Raw genomic sequence first — 22,621 nt, 5'->3', positions numbered from 1 at the left:
TATTACATCCAAACTGAAAAGATTTTTTTGTCTTACACTGCAGCTACTTGAGTAGAAGGGCAGATTATCACATGAATTAAATTTCCAAATAACTGTAATCAGACAGACTGACCCTTATCAATCAAAAAATTTAGAAAAAAATGCAGAAAAGATTCCTGGAGGAGACCCATGAGCTGTCTCTGGGTGCCGCATTGAATGTAAACAAGCAGCGATTTAATCACAGATTGACAAATCATGTGCTGGAAACAAGAGTGTGCATCATCAGTACTTCTAACGTGATCTAATCATTACTCAGATCTGACATATCCCAATTCCTTCGCTGTAATAACCCTCAGCCGAACATTTCTGTATCCTAAAACTCTGCCAGAGTCAGTGGAGTCGCACTGGAAGTGGCTCCAGGAAGCCAAAGTGTCTGAGCATTCATCCATCTGTGCTTCAAAGAGCCTGTTCATAATAACAAGGAGACCACGTATTCATGTAAAAAGTTATATACTAGTGTGTTTTATCACAGGGGTTTACCCGCCACCCACATCCTGCTACAGCTGGTAGTGACTAAAGGACATCTTTAAAAGCTTGGACTTGCTTGTCGTTGACATGCAGTTAGCTGTGATGTCCCTTTATCCTCTCAGCAGCAGGGTTAGCATCGTCGGCAGGGTCAGTTTACGTACCGACGCAGAGGTGCAGTTGCTTCCCAGAGACACACACTGGACTGAACACCACTGGCAGCCGTTGGTGTTTGCAGTGCAGCTGTAGCAGTCAGTGTACTGGTCACACCTCTCGTTATCAGCATCTGCAAAATGTGGAAGAACATTAAACATTTCTAAAAACGATGTGTATGACAGATATGATCGTTTGCTGTGTTTGCAAAGTGGAGGAAAGGCAGTTTACAGGTGGCCCACTTTCTAGTGTTGTTATAGCTCGTTTGTTTTTAAATCATTAGTTGGAAGAGTTAAGAGTATTCACATCTTCTACTTAAGTAAAAGTACTAATACCACTGTAACTGTACAAGTCAAAGTGCTGCTCCAAAAGCATGCAACTAAGTATTATTAGTATTATATATATAAGTATCAAAGGTAAAAGTAACTCAACTTCACACTTCTCACAATTTAATGTTAATCTACTGAAAGTGCAGGAGTTCTTTTTCATTTCTTCTGCAGCAGTTTAGGTCATTGTGATTCTGCTGTGCACAGATCAGTCAACACCTCCTGATCGTGAGCTTTCTTCTGGGGAAACTGGGGCAGGGCGACTGGCAGACAGACAGCGCAGCACAAAGGCCTCGGTGGTATTAAATGCGCCTTAAAGATATTCCGGGGCGCAGTTTCCATCTGCCGGCGCTTCTGGAGACGCCGGCACCAGAAAATGAGATGGCCGTGTTGGAGAAACCGAGGAGTCTTTGTGACAAATGGTAGCAAACAGCAAACAGAAGAGAATTCTCAGCAGAAAGTGGAGAGACCAGACTGAACCGTCCCCGGTGATTACCTCTTCCTGTCCAATCGCATGCATGCACGCACGTGCACGCACACATGTGTATGTATATACACGGACAGACAGACAGATGGACAGATGTGTTTATAGGACAAATCAATGCATGACAAACACACACACTCGTGCACACACACTCTAGTAAGGCTGCATGATTGTTGGACAATCACTATCATCATGAACCGGTTTCTGGAAACAAACACGGATAAATCGATGACATCAGGGTGACATCAGCGCAGGAAATGTGTCCTTTTCTTTTCGGGCCTTTCTTTTTTGGGCTGCAACTGTTTCCACTTGTGATTTATCTGCTGTTTATTTTGACTGATAGTTTAAAAGTTTTGTTCAAAACATGTCAGAAAATCTCGAAAAATGGAAAGACAGACCCCAAGGTGACATTTTCGATCATCGTGTCTGATATTATGAAATATATTGGCTTGAATGACTTAAAAACATGATAAAAAGCAGCATCTGTTTCTAAAGGTGCATGAAAGACACGTTTCCCACATTTACACACATGCGTTCTTTTTTTTGTTTTTGCCAATCTTGTTCTGATTTGCAAGAGTGCACTGGTGGTCCTCGACAGACGAGCGGTTTCTGCCTTCAGACGTCAGTGTCGTGAATGCAGATGAGTTCTGCAGACACTCGAGAAAAGGCAGCAGGAATCTAAAATCATCTCGGATCAGTTTCACACGGCAGAGGATTTCGACGGCGGCGTCACCTACACGATCGCGTGCTACAGGACGCCGGCAGCTGCTGCTGCTCGATTCCCGCGGCGCTGCTCTCCCAGGGCAGGCAGGTCCCCTGGGTGCTGTTCCAGACGCACTGGATCCCCGGCCAGGCCTGGCCGCAGGACGCCGGGCTGGAGAAGGCCGAGCAGCTGGGCGAGGTGTACATGAGGACGTCGCTGAGCAGCAGGCTGTTGAAGCCGCCGAACACGTACATCACGCTGTAAGACGAGAGGAGAGAAGATATTAGAGGGCTACAGGGAGAGGGGGGGGCAAAGAGGGAGGGGATTCAGGGAGTGAAACAAGCCTGCAATCGTCTCCAGTTCTCCAGTCACTTTTGTGTGCTGTAAGATCCAGAGAAGCTTAGTCCGAGTGCTCCTCCTCATCTCTGGGCTTCAACCCGTCTTTTAAACCCCCCCCCCCCCCCCGGCTGTGTGTGGGTGTGTGTGTTTAGATACAGGGTCTGGGGCATTTCTGAACATCTTCCTCCACTGGCCTCTGTTCAGCTGCTGGGATTAGTGTGCGACTCAGAGACTGGGAGTGTGTGTGCGTGCGTGCGTGCGTGCTGGTGGCGGCAGCTGGGCCGGGGTGGATGGGTAAATTGCACCAGTCTGATCATGAGTCCCTTCGGACGGCGGAGGGCACACATCAAACAGTTCTGCTCTGGACGTCCTGCTGAGCGCACAGATCAGGAGGAGGAGAACGCGGGACCACATGAAAGAGGCGAGTCGCTGCAGAGAAGCAAAGGACGACCCAGACAGTGAAAGGACGAATTAAGAAGGGTTGGTTCTCCCAAATTACAGAACACATTTTCTCATTAGTGTTCATTTAGTTAACGAAAACTCGTTATTGAGCTCTGACCGTGATAATAACTTTACCAAAATCTTTATTTTCACTGACAGAAAGTCCAGACTAGAATGACACACTCAGGACCAGAGTAACTTCCATCAACTACCTTACAGAAACACACGAGGTGATATTTAGGCCCATTTTTGTCACAATGAGGCTGAGAATAAACCAAATACATTTTTATCAGAATGTGGTCCAGAATTGGCTGCCGAGGCAGGTTACAGTATTATTTCCATTGTTCAGAGGACAAAGTTCATCCTGTACTGAATTCAAAGCGTTTTATTGCCTGTACAGCTTACATTGTTTTAAAATAGTTTTAAAGAGAGCATCAGACCCCAGATGTCTGGATCAATCGTGGAGAATTAATCATTCAACCTGTGTTTTTCATCCGATAAAGACAAGATCAAATCTTACTCAAATGACAAAAAAAGAAAAAAAAAACTAGACTAAAATAGTTCAGGTTTTCTTTGGTTAATATAACACTAAAATGGGCATTAAGTCAACTAAAATCTGGCTTTAAAGATGAGGCTGACTACATACAGTAAAAACTAACGTGGACATCTGGCACAGGACGAAGACTAAATAAAGAAATAACTGACACTTTCTTTTAAATATCCATCTCTGAGATTTCTTTTTTTTTTTAATTTACTTTATTGATCCCAAACTGGGAAATTACTTCTCTGCATTTAACCCTTCGCTGATTGAAACACACACATGCAACATGCAGTGAAACACACTCGCCCGGGGAGCATGTAGGGGTTAAAGTGCCTAGCTCAAGGGCACATCAGCCGGCTAATAAAGGGGGAGGGGATACTCCACCACACCCAAATTTTTCCGGTGTCCGGTGGGGGAATCGAACCGGCCTTCTGATGACAAGCCGCTTCTCCAACCTCTAGGCCACGGCTGCCCCCACGTCTGCCTCCATCTGAATATAACTGAGGTGAATAGAGTTGTTTTTGTGCTGCTCGGACCATTAAAAAATTACTTAACATCAAAAATAAAATGTTCCTTTACAATGACCCGGGACAAAGATGCGATCAACAGTTTCCATCGGTGATTCAAATTGATGGTGAGATCTGAACTGACGCTTTAAGACTTAAAAAGAGCGGGAACACGATGAATGAACACTTGAATGAATAATAATTATAGTCATAACCTTCAAAGAAAATGAGAACAAAATAACTAATGCAAATGCTAAAAATATGGGCGGGACAATCCAAATAAGCTAAAAGTGAGGCACAGAAAGAGCCCTGGATGCAGAAATGCAGTTTTTGGGAGAGATGTAAAGGACGTCGCTGAGGAGTTTAAAAGAAAGACTGCTGCAGATTGTAGGGGCCTTGACGTCAGCAGCACTCCTCGCTCTCTCCTTTAGTTTTAAGCCCCCACCAGGGGACTGCCGGCAGAGTTTTGCAGCAGGATCTGAGGTTGAAAGTCGAGTGTAGGTACACGTGGGTAAAAAAAAAAAAGCTCACAAATCTATGAGCTCAGAGCTTGGAGTGCTTTAAAAGTAAAGAAGAAAACCTTAGAAAAATCCATTCTGGATTCAACTGGAGGCCACTGCACAGAGGCTGTAATCAGGGTTCCAGTGCTGGGGGGCGACGCCTCTTTATTTGATTGAGTGAATGATGTTTTCTTGAGGATCTTCCCTTCAACACTCAAACTTAAACTGAACTTAGAAGAACGTCTGAGAGTGCAACGCTTCCCATCGAGAAAAAGAACCACATCTTGAGACGAGTGAGTGCTTTCATCACTCGCTTTTGTGTCATTAAAAATCAACCACTTGCACAAACCCAGTCCTCAGCGCACCTGGGAGGTCACGTGACTGTTTCTCACGTGACCTGAATGTTTCCTGCATGAAAAGAATTGCATGTACTGTATAGATTCCTTCTTATTATGATTATTATTAAAGAAATTCAATTTTTCTTCTTTTATGATTTATGTCATTCTTCACAAGAAGCACAAAAACACTGTAAAAGTGGTCGGAGCTGCTCGCCACTCATGTGGCGCCATCTTGAAATTAACTGTGACCAGCTTCCTCTGGGCTACATTTTCCTGTTCACCCCATTACGCGTCTCCTCATGTGTTTTTAAAGTCGTACCGCAAAGCGCTTTTGGACCTCTCCTCAGTAAAAACGTTCAAGTAAAGCTCGCTGTTCTCTGCCTCGAACGCCGCGATCGTGTTGAATCCGAGTGAATCAATGAATGAACGCACTCTTAACTCTTAATTGCTCCTGAGGAACAGGGGCCGTCAGTGACGACTGACTCCGACGGGGCCGGTGATTCGTGTTTATATTCGATGCGTTCCTCTACAACAGGATGTATAATTTAATATGGATCGCTGCGTCTTGCTCTGCTGGCAGTGCAGATAACACTTACAGATGAGTCATCCCTTCTGGCCGCAGCGCCATCCCATCACAATCTATTCATATCGAGGACTAATAATGAAATGTCATGTATGAACGCACAAAGGATTACTTTCCAAGGTAACAAGGTTTGGTTTCTTTCTGCGATACTGTCTCTCTGTCACTTGTCCTTGGTTCCAAGTGTTTGCCTTTTCCCCGCTGCTGTCATTGACTTTATAGTACTTTGGCTTGAAAGGACTATTTTTCTTTGTTAACTCTGCATGTGGATTTCTGAATTAGAGACTGGGAAAAAAAAAATTCCCACATTGCTTTTCTGAGTAAATAAGAATCAAGAATTAGACATTTTGTGTTTGGTTGCATATTCAGATCGATAAAATGATTCATGAAATAATCTGAGACCATCTGCGCACTGGAAATTGTGAACAATTTCAATTGCAAGGTCCAGCGTGAGTGAAAGCAATCAAAAGAGCTCAATGCAGAATGATGAGTTAGCCTGGAAATAATCAAAATTGATCGCATAATGGAGCACTTCTGTTCTCAATTTTCAGCAAAGGTTTCAGTTCATGACTTCAGAGCCCCACAATGCCTTTACTTTCTCAGGAGCAATCACTTTTAATCATTTCCCCAGCAAATAGTAGATATCTCAGTTTAGTGTGATATACATTTCCCTTTTCCCCTCCAACAGCGTCCGCTGAGTGTGTGCAGTTTGCCAACTGTTCCCACTGTTCACTCGTGGTGCAAGAGCGCGGAGATGTGATCATGAATAAAAGAACTGAAAGCGGCGAAGGAAACCGTAATCTCCCTCGAGAAAATCTCCCTTAATGTAAGACTTACATTTATTTACATGTGATGCAGATGCGTAGCGAGCGTGTTTGTTTATATAACATATTCCACTTCAACATGTCTTTAAATAAAACAAGTGCATAATTAAACATGCGTGGGCCCCGGTGGAAATAAGGCCTGTCACTCTGGTTTGCATGCACTCGACGAAAAAGGTTACGGAGAGAAATTAGGTTAAGACAGGAAATCTGAGCACGTGTCCGCGCACTGCAGAAAACTGGCAGATTTCTCCTGCATTTACTCTCCAGCCCAGAGTGGTGTGTTTTCAGTGTGTTACCCAGAGATCCCACCGGGAACGCCGTCACATTTTGTTGCGTCCTCCACATGGCTCCAAACCCCGCCGGGAGCATTTCAGAAGCCTTTTGTCTGCCTGATTTCATTGATTTGCTCAGGTTTTGTTGATTTGTTTGCCGGGCTCGACCTGCTCTGTGCAGACCGACGTCACTTCCGACAAAGACGTGCGAGCTGTGTAGCAGAGCAGAGAGCTGCTTCAATGATGCTTCTGAAACGCGCTGCTTCAACAGCGTAAAGTGTTGGTACTGTTCTTCTTCCAAAATATATTCCCTTATTTGGTGTTTTGATGGTCTATTAATTGAACTGAACTGAATTTAACGTAAGTCTACTTTAGCAGGCCCCAGCAGGTCTCATGATAATCATTTAATGTTATGAATCTGCCCAAATCATAAGATAACAATCTCATCCTGTATTTTGCTTTCATTGTGTTTTGCATTTTAGCGATTTAAGAACATATATACATATATACATATATACATATATTTTCCATATTACCTTTAAGTGACGCACTCTGCAATCAATGCATAAATGATCACCTGTCACTGAAGACCGCCGAGTGTCCGAAGCGGTTCACGTCGTGGTAGAGGTCCGGTCGAGGCAGCACTGTCCACTCGTCACACGCTGGAATGGAAAGAAGACACAAAGAGGTCAGACAGTTGACCTGCTTCCACATATTTAATCACACGTCGTCTTCAGCAGGTGGAAATTCAGCCGACACGCCACGGGTGGTTAGCGTGACCTTTAACAGCTCATATCCTCGTGTCAATCAACGAGTCAGTCAGAAAGCGTCCTTGACCGAGAAACTGCCGCCAGGCATGCGAGTCTCCGGCGTGTGGAAAGAAACACGCTCATAAAATACGGTTTCACAGGAGACCTCCGCTTGTGAAAACACTCCTCTGCTGATCTCACGTTCGGGTTGTGGCTACAGGTTTTTAAAATCTGCAGTGCTTCTGGCCCCTCTCCCGCCAAAAAGTGACAACAGATCTTTGAGTTTCATTCCTAACTCAGGCTACCTGCAAATGATAAAAGCTACATGTAATGAGATTCGGTGAGGGATTTGAAAGGATAAGTCGATAAGCAGATTTGGTAGTGGATTCAGGAGATTAAATGATAAAATGTGTCTGATCTGACCTCCCAATGCTGATGGACCCAACAGGTATTAGACAGCCCTGAACAGAAATAAGTAGGTGCATCATCAGCACTGAATTAGTGATTTGCAAGTCAAATGATGCACGTGTAGGTTACAATCAGGCTTGATTTTATTTCAAAGTTAAGTTTTTTTAGACATGCAGTCCCCCTTAAAATGAAGCAAGGTCCACTTGTAACCCCCATCAAAGCATATGGCCTTAAGGTGGGCATGCCACTGAGCACTGCAGGTTCTCTTCATCATAATCTTGGACGAAATCTTCCAGGAAATCTTTTATGGGATTCTGTGCAAAACCCTTGAGTCCCTCAGCTGAAGAGAAATGAAACTTTAAGCGTCAAATGTTTTGTACCCTGACCCCAGGCTCGGGTTGGACAAAACCACTGCTTCCTAAGTTGCTGTCGAAACAGTCATGTGTAACCTCGGTGTCAGAAAACTTTCACTTCAACAACATTTAGCCCAGTTTGAACCCAGATCTCTCATCCTCTAAATCATCAAGTCAACACTTGCTGGGTAAAGAAATGAATGAATATGGTAATAGTTCCTTTAGGGTTGTTTTTTAAATTAGCTCCAGCAGCGTGTGACAGTGTACACCGATTTTGAGTCTGTGCAAACCGCTAAAACAACACAAACAAGAAAAAGCGATGGAACGTGAGCCCGAAAGCCAAAGCTGCTGGAAAACAGAACAGTGTCTGCAGTACATCACCTTCAGTCAGTACAATGCAGTGCAAGTCATCATGGGCTCCCAGAGGAGAGACTGACATCTGTGAGAGCCACATTCACAGGTAGACGCTGCCCTCTGCTGCCACACAGCTGTACTGCAGGCGTGCTGGTGCAATGCCCCTCGGAACGGGGATTTATTTTGACACCATCCACCAATATCAGGACAGAGGACGGGCCTTAAATTCTACGCTCTAATTGAGTTCAGCTTGTTAAGGCGGGGCGATTAGTCCTCGATGCTCAGCCCATCCCGGCTGTAATTACCAGACAATTACAGAGCAGCTGCTGCTGACACCGACCCTGCAGCTGTCTGGTGGGGGAGAGGAAAACAGTCTACTAGTCCTTTCTGTCCAATTACAAAATCATACAGAGGATGAGGAGTGGCAGGAAGGAGAGAGAGAGAGGTCAGAGCAGGGGAAGGGGAAAACAACAACTCTTGAAGTTTTTAATTCCTAAAGTTTGACTTGAAAGCGGACTCTCCGGGGAAATCATGAAAACAATTTGTTTCACGTGGTGACTAGCGTGAGATGAGTTAGTCTCATTATGCCAATCAAGTGCGGACATGCAGTAACAGAACATATAAATGGGACACTACGCCAAGATTTAAATTGATGTGATGCTTCCACGTGTGCTGCTGCGGCCATCGTCTGCTCTGCGCACCGCTCTGATGAGCAGAAGAAAAAATGAGGGGCGTTTGTTGGGGATGTTTCAGTCCCAACATGCAATTCTCATGAACAAAAGCTGGTTGCACAGAGAGGGGAGGTGGGGGTGCCTGTGCCCCTGAGATTGTAATTTCGCCGCCTGTCAATCATCTTCATAATGACACAGAAAAACAGAATGTCCTGGGGCCGTTTCGCGGCCTGCAGGGAATTCTCCCTTCCATCCAGACAGACTGATGCCTCCCATTAATGAGCAGCTTATGACAGCACTGCGGAAGGAGACCGACTCAATTTACAACAATGTTTGGAGGCAGTTAACAAAATGAGGATGCCAATATGGTTTCTGACAAAGCTGTACTAACTCCTATTAGGACACATCAGAGAACTTTAAATGGGATTATAATTAGAATGCAAAAAAGAGTACGCTAGAATCGACATCAACTCCTCGTCATATTTAACTAATAAACAGAGTAAAGGTATTTTCTGTCCCACACTCTGCTCCTTCCTTGTACAGACGCATATGGAGCCATTCTGTGCCGCTCTCTCTCTGCTGCTGAGCAGCTGTGTTGCATAAACTGAGGGTTAAATATCTTGATTAAGGGCACCTTAGCAGTAAAAAGAGGAGAGCACAAGAATAAACACAAGAACAACTTGAGACTGTATCCACTGTCGAGTTTAGTAGTTACATTATTAAGCTTTGATCACCTACAAATCCTCAAGAAGTCGAGTGTGAACTGCATCTCGACTGGATGTTCTATAAAGTCTGATCTGTCAGTTTTCCTGACTTTCCTGTATGGGGCCAATATGAATAAAACACAGACGCTCGGCACAGTAATAAAGGATTCTGGGACATTTTTCATGCTATAAGGTCCTCACAGCAGCATGTGTTTTGAGCAGAGAGTTAGAAATTTAAGCATCTTTTTGGGATGTTTTCTGCTTGGCTTCCGTTTGGTCCAGTTGGGTGTACGAAGCAGCACAACCGCTAAAGCCTACACTATTCTGGTTTCAGTCTATCCAGGATATTTTGGAAACTGGCTGCAGAGGTTTGCTCCCATTCAGCCTGAAGAGCATCAGACTGGTCGGCTACTGATGTTTGGCAATGAGGCCTGGCTCACGGCTGGAGCTCCAGTTCAAATCAAAGGTGTTGGATGGGGTTGAGGTGGACTGTCAAGTCCTTCAACACCAAACTAGGGAAACCATTTCATTATGGACTTGGCTTAAAACAGGGGAATCATCATGTTGAAGCAGGAAACGGACAAAAACATCTGTTGCCACAAAGTTGGAAAAATATTATTGTCTGAAATATTATGATGTGCTGTAGCATTCAGATTTTCCTGAACTGGAACGAAGGGCGTTAACCAAGACCAGACCGGTTTGTCCACATACTTTTTACCACACACCAGGTGTGTGTGTGTGTGTGTGTGAAGGTGACACCATGTGTGGATTCCAAACTGATGGACTGAAGTTTTGATTCTAACACAGAGCAGAATCACCCTCAACAGCAAAGCATCTTTGTTCACAAGTCCAGTCCAGTAACTTGGATTCAGCTCTCCAGACAATGAGGGCAACCAGCCCTCTCGGCAAAGTACAAGATTAATATGTGCATGAATAATCCATGAAAACAAAAACAAGAAGCTTCCAGCATGCACTTTAAAACCAGCGGTTTCTCTTCCTCTGTCCAGGAAAATCACGTCACATGTGAATGTATTCTGCATGGAAATGCTACAGAGATTAGTGTGAACATGCAGAACCGCTGCACTGCTGGAGAATCCAAGCCGGCATTATTCCGAGTATGATGTACAGAAAGTGGCAGCGGTTTAGCGCTTGTGTACGTCCAGCTGCGACATTTGACCTTCCTCTGCTCCGGTGGAGCAGCTCAGTGTCCAACAACAAAACACTGCAGTTGTACTGAGCAGCTCCCAGGTGTGAGTCTGCGCGACTGCATGAATGCAAAGCAGCTCAGCGCAAAAAAAGATGATGCATGCTAAGCAGAAACAGCCAGAGCGCCACTGAGAAAGAAGAAGCTGCTGCTGCTGCGAGCGTGTTACTGACCCAGACTGTAGGCCAGGAAGTCGGAGGAGAAGCACTTGGCACCGTGGCTCATGGATGTGTCGTTGTGCGTGTTTCCTCCGAACACCAGCATCGTCCCGCTCACTATCACTGCTGTGTGGAGGTAACGGAAGAAGCCGCTGTCTCTCAGAACGGTCCTGCACAGACACACAGTGATGGTTGTTATACAGCTGTTACACAAGCAGCTAGCTGGCTGCTATAAAATGAGCCTCACACGTGCTGCAACTGCAACTAACTGAAAAGATGCTAAAATTCATTTTTGTTTACAGCTCTTTATATTAAAGGATAACTTTCGTTTTTTACAACCTGGACCTTATTTCCAGCATTAAATATGACCATTTACTCACCCAGACAACTTTGGTGGCATTTGGAGTCGTTTTGAAGAAATTAGCCCCAGAGGAGCGGCGCGTATATCCGTATAATGCGAGTACTCGGGGCATCCATGCGCAGCCTCTATATAACGCAAAATCTGCGGCGAAACTCGTTCATATTCCAATTTTTTGTTATGATATGCTGGTGCTATTCCCCTCTGAGCCCGTGGTGGCATGTTATCGACATCCGGCGTCTCTAGACAACTACCTCTGACTTGGATGATGTCATTATCGAACGCCGCACGCTGCGAGCAGCCAGCCACAACACTCTGGCTGGTCGGCTACGAATACGCAAAAACGAACCATAGCTGTGCCAAACTACAGCTAAACTAGCCGACCGCCCGCTCAGAGGGGAATAGCAGCAGCATATCATAACTAAATATTGGAATATGAACGAGTTTCGCCGCAGATTATGCGTTATATAGAGGCTGCGCATGGATGCCCCGAGTACTCGCATTATACGGATATACGCGCCGCTCCTCTGGGGCTAATTTCTTCAAAACGACTCCAAATGCCACCAAAGTTGTCTGGATGAGTAAATGGTCGTATTTAATGCTAGAAATAAGGTCCAGGTTGTAAAAAACGAAAGTTATCCTTTAACTGAATATAGTAAACTGAAAGATTTCAAGTTATCTTAAGGTTTTTTTTCTTGTTGCTATTTCTGTAACATTGAGGAAATGACCACTGCAGACTGTTCTGGTGAAGGTTAGTTACTGTATTATAAATCAATTTCAGTGAAACACATTTAATAATAAACCTGTGTGGTTTTTTAACTCACTGGATGCAAATGTTTTCAGACATTCTTCATTCTTGCATTCTGACATTTTCATCCCAAATTTAGGAGTTCAGCATTTTGTGAACGAGTTTTGCTAATTAAAACCACATTTGAGTCGGAGAAATGTCGCATTTCTGTGTTGCAAATCAGCCAACCTTTCTTGCTTCTGACCTCCTAATGTGACGCATTTTCTATTTGTGGCACCTCATCACAGGGTGCACGTCTATGGGGTTCAATCAGAGTGATTTTCCATCTCGCACTGTTTAATTAGAATCATTTTAGAGGCCTGAAGAAATGAAACTGCTGTACTTTACAAGAACACATTACATACTTCATCTAATTGCACATTGTACGACATTCCAGTAACAGTGTTGAAGATAAAAATCTGCACCAAAATGAAAACCTCACCATTTCCTCTTGTCCACGTCCAACTTGTACAGGTCTCCAGCCAGGCCGTACTTGTTGGCACTGAAGGCCTTGTAGCCTCCGTGGATGTAGATGGCTCTGGTGCCGGGGTCGAACACGCTGCTGTGGCCGTAGCCGCCCTGGACCAGCGCCCCCTCTGTGGACACCATGTTCCATGTGTTCTTGGCTGGAGGGTCGCAGAGACAACTTTTACTGAGCGACAGAAAATCACGATATAATGAAACGTCTCTAGGAAAGTGAAGGGAAACTGCAGCCAGGTTAAGAAAGAGGATTCAGGTTTTGATGCCAGCGGGGATGGAGTGGAGGTAATTACAGCTTAACTCAGCTTACACAGCGGCTCATTAGTGAAGGAGAGTTAAGCCAATGAATCTTTGCATTATGCCCCTAAAATGAAAACAAGTGTGAAAGTAGCGCCAGACGGCCATCAGATTTTATTGGTGGTCATCCAGGAAATGAAAATCACTTTCATTCAAGGGAAGACAGGAGATGCACTCATGTCCATCGGCCACAGCGGCAGGTTAATTCATCTCATTTTCTCAGACAGAGAGGCTTTTAGAAGACAATGAGACCTCTGAATGAAGTCCGGCCGCCTGCCAATGAGGTTGGTGGATTCGATGAACACACAGAAACGCCGTCGCTTCACCTTAGTGGCCAGTGTTAACTTCCTGTTGTTATGAACTGATATATTCAGGCACTAACACCCAGGGCAGGCTATCAGCTAAATGGGAGCAGCTGAAGGTTGGGGGGCACCGCTCAAAGACACAAAGCTGGTGCGAAGATGAAACCTGGGAGACAGTTCTTCTCTTTCTAAATCGCCTCGAGGCGCCGCAGCTTTCTGCTCGTCCCCGTCAGCACAACTTACCGATGTTGTACTCCTGCACCTGGCTGATGTAACCGTACAGAGGACAGTGCCCAAACAGGACCAGCATTATGGGACCGGCCCCCTCCTGGACAGGCGGGACGATGTGGGCCGAGTGTCCCACCACGGCGTACTGGTCCTTGGCCCGCGGGCTCAGGAGCACCCAGGTCTGGTTCTGGATGTGGAAAACCCACAGCTGACTGGACACATTACCGGTGGAGTCGATCTTTCCTCCGTACATGTAGATCTTCCCCTGGAGGGGACAAAGACGAACAGCGGACATGAACAAAATGAAAGTATCCACTGAAATTTACAGCATGAAAAATTAAAATCATTATTATTAAAATTAAGATTAAGAGTTTTTTGTTATACATTTTGTTGAATAAAATGTTTAGACCTTATGCAACTTAAACAAATGACAAGCTGTAGTTTGATAAGCACAAATAAAGACAAGATGTATAAAACATATCAAACTGCTGAATCCTCATAAAAAGAAGCAAACAGGCTTGAAAGGGGAAGTTTGAGCTGCCGATTTGTCCACATGCTGGTCTGACCGTCAGTATGTAGGAAGCCAGTCCAGAGCTGTGACACTGTAGCTCATTACCGCTGATCCGGAGTCTGGTACAGTTACCCCTCAGGTGATCATGAAGCATCACTCAAATGAAATCTCGTAATGAAACTTAAACACAGCGAAAAAAGGATTCTCAGAGAGATGAAAACTTGAGCACCAATAACCTTCCACCTGTCCTTGAGCTCTGAATAATAAAACCAGTTTATTATTATTACTATTATAATCATTATATTTATTCTTTGGACCGCTGAAAGACCTGAAGACAGTGTGGAGATCAGACAGAAGAACGTCTCTCGATGTTTAGAGCCTGTCAGCTCACTTTCTTGATTTCGTACTAAAGAAAATGAATTAATGTTCCTCATGTTCTCGATAAAAGGCACTGCAACGGTACTGCAGAGATCTCTGAGGCTGGATACTCGTGTTGCTATTGCACGCAGTAGTTTGTGAGCTCCACAGCTGATATGATTGATTTTGGAATTACTAATCAAAAAATATGTATAGCTAGACTAACAAAACTAATAATGCAACACCCTGAATTTCTCTTCAAACCTTTCTCACATCATCCCGTAGAAAATAGTGCTTTCTGAACCCATGAATGCTCCATTTCACAAATGCTTGGATTATTCATTTCCAGGCGTCGTAGTATCTTGAGCTTTTTATAAACCACTGAGGCTACGTGTGCTTGAGAGCCTGAACCGCCACATTATCTGTTCTCAGAGACATCAGCTCTATCTGTTACGTATCAACACTGATTTGATTTCAGATTTGTCTTGCGAGCACACGCTGGCTTACAGGACGCGTTCGTACGCCGCGATGCAATTTGAGCTGCGGAGTGTTTGTAATGCACAAACTGGGTTCTCTCAAACCGCAGAGCAGACAGCCTGCGTCTTCCTCTGAATCCTCCTCGCTCTAATTTATTATTCCATCAGTGGCTCCTAACAGTCTTTCTGGCTGAGGAGAAACTGCTTCACCACTTCACTGCAGCGTATCAAAGCCCACAGATTTATATATTAGTTCCAGACAACAAACAGACGCAGCTGAGATCATAAATAAAAGCAGGAGGAGTTTATAAGATTTCTGCCGGTGCTTCCATTTAATTTAGTCTCCAGTTCTTTTCTCAACCTCTGTTGAACCTCTTTTCATGTCATATTGTGTTGGCAGAAACTACAAATGCATGTAAAATTTACTGTAGTAACAGTGAAATGTACAGTAGAGTCACATTCTGCTGTCTTAGTGTACATCCTGGTTCCCAGTACATATGGATTTTCCCTCTACAAACCTCATGCAGAGCCAGTGAGTGGCCATATCGTGGCGTGACAGTGTTGACGGAGGGGTCAAGGGTCAGCCAGCTCTTGCTGCTGAGGTTATACCTGCAGAGAGAGAACAGAAAGGTGTGATGATCACGAACAAGAACAGCTTTAAGAAACTCTGCAAGGAGGGTGTTTGCTCACTTGCAAAGCGTGCATGAGTACATCCTGAGCTCCTCCGCTTTCATTTCATTCAGTTTACATTTCAAAAACTGTTCAGTCAAGACTTCCTGCTTCACTTGAATGTGACATGACAAGATGAACCCAGTTCAGCCAGACTGAGACGGCGTCTGTGGGGAACCTTGACTCACTTCCTCCCTTTTAAAGTTAGCACGATGCAGAGGAACAATCACATAACGAAGGGCAAATCCTTACCCGCAGGTGACGAGACGTCACATGTGGCTTGGAATATGAATTACTGTGCTGAAGATACAAGCGTCTACATACAGCAGCTCAAAGCAGAGATAAAAATAAAACCTCGAATGGAAAATCCAAAATTGTCTCTTCACTCCAGCCAATAAAAACCTCTGAAATTTTTTATTTTAGTATAAAACATCACACTGCACAAAGAATAAGGCTACATGAGTGTGGTGTGTTTAGTTTAGTGACACTGTGCCACATGAGTGAGTACACATCAAGTCCCATGATGCTGCAGCTTTAATGTTTTTTATGGCTTGCGCTTATCTTGACCCACCCAAACTTGCAAACTACAATGGTGACAATAAACAAGATGTCCAATAAAACAACCATCTACCGCAAAAAGAGAAGCGAAATGCCCATCATCATGCGCTTTCATTGGATTTATTATCTTTAGGTAAGCTGTATGGTTTTGTTTCACAAACTGAAGGGAAGCATTGCTCTAAAAATACCTGGAAAACTTACACCTGTGAAAGCTGAACGGTTGAACGGGAGATTGACGCTACTGTCCAATCAAACTATGTCAAGGTGAAAAACACAGGAAGTTGTACAGAGTTGGCAGTATCCTCCTTTATAGCCTTATATGACACCCTGAGCAGATAAAAAAAGGGCCTGCCTGAAACCCATAAAGCCAAAATATGAGCCGAGGGAATAAGCGTGACCTTCCTGGGTGGAGTTCAGGGTGAAGAGAGTCAGCCTTTCCTGTAATTTTATGCTTTTAATTACATCCTTCAGTCTGTGTTCAACACAGGGCTGTCTGCGCCCAGCTGTGCTCTTTTTCTTGTTGATTTCCAACAGACAGGAAGTCCTGCGGCGTCTTCCTGACAGCCAAGTATTACTTTAGCGCTCGGCATAACAGGCGTGCAAGTTAAAAATATTTAAATTTTTGCAGCACTGTGTTTCAAAAGCGCATTCCCCTCAGTCGCATAGCAACAGCAGGACTCGTGTCTCGCAGCACTCTCGGATGAGAGCAGCAGCCAAATGCTCAAAATCCGAGGGTAGATGCTCACAGGGGAGAGTACTTACGCTTTGACCATGTGATAGTCGGAGGCGTTGAAGACGTAGCCTCCGATGACCCACATGACGCCCTGGTCCACCACGGCCTTATGGGAAGCCCTGGCCAGCCCGGCCTCGGCATACTCCTCCCGGCTCCAGAAAGAGGAGTTGGCAGGCACTGAGATGGAGCAGTCTGGACCTGAGGAGGGAAGGAAGCCAGAGTCAGGGCTCCGCAGGGGGGCTAAAGGATGCACGAGGCTCAGTTCATTTATTTTTTTGCACTTGTATATAATAAACACAGACTGCCTAAAGAGAGATAAAAATACAAACAAAATGAATCAGTATAAACACGAGGAAAAAAAAAGAGAAAGTGTGAGAAAGTTCTAGCATTAACGGAGGATTAAACTTTGGCAGGCTTCATTAGTCCACTTTAATGTCCTGCAGTTCAGCAGAGAGTATAAGAGAGAGGCCTTCTGCTTTCCATGAACCGACTGTGCAGGTAAAAAAAAAAAAAAAGAAAGGAAAAAATAGATCCATTATTAATTTCATCTCTTGAATTATGAAAGCGAGAAGTGAAAGACAGGGCAGAGAGGTTAAAGAAGCCTTTAAGCCTTCAGATAATGGGCTGATAATGCAGGTGTGGAGTAATTCAGCATCGGGACGTAGTTTTTGAAATGCGAGGTTATCAGCTGATGCCTTACAGAAGCTGTGTTTGATGTTTGAGGAGATTTAACTTTCTGAACATTCTTTCGGTTCAGGCTTTACAGATATGAGTGACTCGTCGGCGGCCGGGCCGGAGCTGCCTTCCCGTGACTGGACGAGAACAATAACAGCAGCATAAACCGGAATCACTTATGAATGAAGGGAAGAGATTCAGAGGAGCTTTCTGGCAAACAGCTGCCAGGTCAGAAATAGAAAGATCGGCCTGTCCTGCGTCGAATCGGACAGGTCGTGATGCTTTTTGTTCATGTTGTTCATCCACAGTCTGTCCGCCCTACCTGATGAAGAGCAGAGACAAAAGCCGGCCTGGGATATAACATTTACCGACCGATTAGCGCTATCACTCCATCTCGCAGCAGAAACAGGATGTTAACAGCTGGGGGAGTTCCTTATTGACCGCTACCAAAACAATGCCGAAGTGGCCACGTGACAGGAAAGGAAGCATTGTGATTCACTGCGGCAATCAAGGTCACTTTGCCCATTCTGCTGTTTGTTTTGTTCACCGGCTGAAAAAAAAAAAATCCCTGGTGACTAATATTCTTCAATAAGCCTCCAGTATCGCGAAGCAAACAAAACCACCTTTGCACCTTGGTGGCATTTCCATAAATACAACAAACTTGGCCTTAGCCGCCCTTAAAGATGTAATTTGTTGAAGGCGACGCATCTGTGAAAGAGAGATTAAATGCAAGGCTGGCTTGACTAAACAGGCATCTGTCTCTGCTTTTGCACCGGTTGGCGCAGAAAATGAGTTCATTTGGAAGCTGGCAGCACAGAGTACACTAAGTGTGCTATTCCTCGGCTAACACACCATGACAGGGTAATAAAAGCTAAAGAAAACGCCAGTCTGCTTCTCAACTCCCTCAGCTTTGGTAATTAGATCGTGAGCACACTGAGCTGCTGATATATCTGCGGTTAAATTAAGCCGTTGTCTCTGCTTGTGCAGACTGGCACAGTGGAGCCGTTTAAGGACTAATAGAGCGGTTAAAACGCCCATATGGCCTGATTCAAAAAGGATACAGCAGTGTCAGGTCATCACCAAACACAACGACTCGATATTCATGACTCAACCAAAAAGACGAGGAAGCTGAGCCTGCAAAAAGTTCATTTGAAGTCCATCAGGTTACAGCAGATGGATGATGTGGGGGCAGCAGGAGCCTCAGTAATAGTGGTGGAGGCTTAAAGCTGAAGAGGCACTGGGTTGAATCACCAGAAAAACAGGCGAACTCTGGACGGATGAAGGCAGTAACACTCTTTACTAAACCTCCAACTGCTTCACTGGAGCTGCTTGGAGCTCAGCGGCACTGGATATTTACTGGGAAGGTTTGTTTTCATTTATTTCTGGGTATTTTTTAAAAGAAAAAAGGTGTAAAGCTCATTTTTCCCGTAAAAACCTAGTTGTTTGAACACCAAGGGACGGATTCACATAGAAGCATTAAACCTGGCCCTGAAACAAGGACTTTTTCAACAGATACCTCTATAACGTGTTGCTGCACACTTCTAGACGGTCCCTGGAGGGTCATCACGCAGCACTCCTTCATTAAAACCTAAACATAGTTTTTCTGGCTCCTTTTTTTTTTTTAAACTAATTATATGAGCTGTGTCCCACTGCACTTTCAGGCATTAGGTGGGTGTTATACTGAGCACACTTACATTATTTGACAACCTCAGTTATATCATACTGAATTTACATTTCATTCATTCTATATGAATGCTCCATAAAACAGTGTTGAAAATGGGACGGAGCCACACTGCAATTCCATCCATATCATGTATTAAAGGGTCCTGCTGTATTTAAAACTGGGCCCTGTTTTCATTTGTCACTGAAAAAACACAAGCACTTTTAGTGGACGCACTTTGACGAGATGCTCAAGGCGATCTACCGGGCTTATTCCACAAAGTATCTAACATATATTAGCAATTGAGACACCAAAATATGTAAAAAATAGGGTCCAGGTTTAAATACCTGAACTACCCATTAATAATTGGCTTATTTTTAGCAGCTGGGTTCATGATTTGCCCATCGCTGGGAGCAGAGCCACTGTTCAGACCAGGTGAGAAGCTTCTTTAAGTCACTGAGGAGGGTTTGGCATGCCTGGGCTTGCTGAAGCCAACCTGATGACACTGTGGTAATTCAAACCAGCGCAGCGTACGAGACAATGAGGTCACTGGCAGCCGAAGCGATGCTGCCGCAGTGCCAGCCCACCTTGCCATCCGGTCTTGCAGACGCACGTCTTGCCCTGGCAGCGACCTCTGTCGGGGCTGCCACAGTCAGCCAGGCAGTAAGGGACGTCACAGGCTTCCCCCTTCCAGCCGGCCTCACAATCGCAGTACACCGAACCAGTGGAGTTCCCCGTGCGGCACTCCCCGCGGCCGGAGCAGTTGTTGGGACATGTATTCACCCTGGGAGGGAGGAAAGAGGAGGAAACAGAGAGGAAGAGTAACAAGGACTCCAATTCTGCCTGAAATATAGACTATGAATAAAACATCAGGAACATCTTTCAACTACTAAGCTACATCTGCTTTTGAGCGAGCGACGCCTCGGTTGTCTCCCGGCTTTAAGATAAAATATGCAACATTTCCCCTTCACACAGCAGAAGGTGTTGTTGTCGGCATCGTCCTCCCTCATTAAGTGGTCAAGCACCTGCTTTAAGGCTTGTCACTCATCTCAGAGGGCCTTCTGCACTGGGACAGCGTCGAGCTAGAGGCTGCAGCAACCAGCAGACATAAAGTCACAACAGGCGCAGGAAAGCAGATGGCACAGCCAATCTGCAGTAAAACAGCACCACTGACGCTCTCCATGTCTCTCCACAGGTCCTTTATGTTGCACATTTCGCTCCTCTGTTAGCATCCACTTGACACATTTCGCGCAGTCGAATCAGAATATATAAACTTAATGCTGCTGGGTTCAGAGCAGCGCTCGCTCCAGTGGCAGTATATCTCATGTCTGCTGCAGATAAACATCTGGAAATCTGTTAAAAATCATTCAATTGTTTAGTTCAGATGTTTATCCTGTATAGCTTAGTTCTTTATTATTATTATTATTATTTATTTATTTTTTACTTCACTATTTTTTCTTATACTGGTATCTTGTATTGGATTTTTGCCTCTTACTTGAAAGTTGTGCCTTACTTGAAGGTTGATCTGTACTTGAAAGTTGTTCATCACTTGTCAGTTGCACATTACTTGAAAGTAGTTCCTGTTCTTATTTTGCATGCCCTTGTGTGTCCACCTTTTTGAGCTGCTGGAACTGCACATTTCTCCTTGGAGATAAATAAAGTGTCTGTCTGTCTGTCTGTCTGTCTGTCTGAAAAAAGAATACATGATCTTCACATTGAGTTCTCCTTCAGTATTAACAGTATTTCTTCTGGTCAAGTTTAACTGACAGCAGCTTTTCAAAGTCAGAGTGTGACATATTGCCCCTTTCTTGTGAGTACAAACGGGAAAAATACATTGATTTTTTTGTTCAATACTAAATAAAAAAACAGCATGCTATGACAAGCAGTGTATAGTACAGACAGTATACACGTAGCATGTAGCGTGGACTCCATGGGAGTATTACACTGCATGTTTGCTGCTAAAACACGATTAGCTGCTGCACCAAAAGTCAGAATATAATTATGCCAAATTAAACTCAGAGACTGTCCCGTCAACACATCCATAGAGTACTGACATTCATACAAATCGTTGACATAAAAACTGTCCTAAAACATTTATAATATGACAGTAAACTTTATTTGTGTAGCACCTTTCATACAGGAATTGCAGCTCAAAGTGCAACAAAGAAATCACATGCAGAGTGAGTGTCTCACATAGAAAAGACAGAATGGGCATGAAAACATTATAATACCATTAAAGGTGTTTTTTTTTTTTTTCTGAGCTCCCTCACTTTTCCTACAATAACTACTTCTTATATGAGTGTCTAACAGCGACCACGCCATGAGCCTGAAACTACTAGCTTAACATTCAAAAGCAGTTTCCACTGTTGTTATTGATGGAGCCACCATCCACCTCGCTGCTGGCTACACCCGTAGCAAATATCAAGACTTTGAAATATTGGAGAATTAAAGCAGCTTCAGGTGAATGGGTAGATGGATCTATATGCACACACACACACACTTTTACATTATAAGGTGTATAACATGTCCAATTTGATATATTATATTATTCTATATTCTTCTAATTGTGGACAAATTCCACAGAAAGACCAAAACCAGCTTGATGACACAGAGGAATGAGCTACATCAGGCTGTGGACGCTCAGACAGTACTTGTTAGTAGGTCACTTCATTGTTGCTTGTAGTTGTTTTATGGAATCTGTTATCTGAAAATACTGCCATACTTATCTTTACTTATCTGTACTTTTTAGAAGAAACTAAGTATGTCAATGTCAAAAGTTTTGCTTTGTTTTGAAAACACTATCCGTCCATCAAAGCGAGAGACCGAAGCGAGACGCCGGTTTTCTCCCTCCTGAAGACAAACACGTTGGAGAGCGAGACAGACGACACAAAGAGCCCTCGTCATCCTTTCATGTAGCTTCGGCAGCCTGATGGTTTGATGTTTCGGCTCCTCCGCCCCTCCCAGACACACCGAAGACCGGGGGGCACCTCGCTTTCATCCAGCTCTGTGTTTCTCAGCCCGACTTGGAGCCCATCGCTATGGCGACGGTAGCAGCGAGCAAGAGAAAACGCGGGGGTCCATTGTGTCCTTTACAGATGTTTGCAAAAGACAGAATCCACTTTGGTTTTTAGAATGATTTTCCTTTTTACGGCAGCCGAAGCGGGTCGGAGAAAAGACCGACATTTTTGGTTCTTTGTGACTGACGGGACGGTTTGGTTTGATCTGTCTGTCGGTGGGTTTGGTGTCTTGCACTGATATATGGATGTTTTGCATATTAAAGGGATGAGATTACATTTTTGTGTTAGTGTGGGTAGATGTTTGTCGTACAAACATGGGAATGCATAAGTTTTCTGGGTTAACAGATGAGTGAGCAGGCATAATATAACTGGATTACTTGTTTTTCGCTGGTCTCTGAAAG

The 22,621-nt window shown here is 44.4% G+C and overlaps 1 protein-coding gene across 1 annotated transcript in view; it reads right to left on the bottom strand.

Annotated features, from left to right (window-relative positions):
- atrn (attractin) overlaps positions 1 to 22,621 on the bottom strand; it is a 131,226-nt gene that overhangs the window by 89,807 nt on the left and 18,798 nt on the right. The window contains 9 exon segments of the mRNA XM_041953271.1: positions 669 to 790; positions 2,205 to 2,428; positions 7,089 to 7,173; positions 11,128 to 11,282; positions 12,700 to 12,883; positions 13,580 to 13,829; positions 15,427 to 15,517; positions 16,898 to 17,066; positions 19,791 to 19,987. Coding sequence (XP_041809205.1) covers positions 669 to 790; positions 2,205 to 2,428; positions 7,089 to 7,173; positions 11,128 to 11,282; positions 12,700 to 12,883; positions 13,580 to 13,829; positions 15,427 to 15,517; positions 16,898 to 17,066; positions 19,791 to 19,987 — 1,477 coding nt within the window.

The sequence above is a fragment of the Chelmon rostratus genome, chromosome 15 (genome assembly GCF_017976325.1).
Source record: "Chelmon rostratus isolate fCheRos1 chromosome 15, fCheRos1.pri, whole genome shotgun sequence".
Lineage (NCBI taxonomy): Eukaryota > Metazoa > Chordata > Actinopteri > Chaetodontiformes > Chaetodontidae > Chelmon > Chelmon rostratus.
Note: the sequence above shows the minus strand (reverse complement) of the source record. Positions and strands in the feature narration are given on the sequence as shown.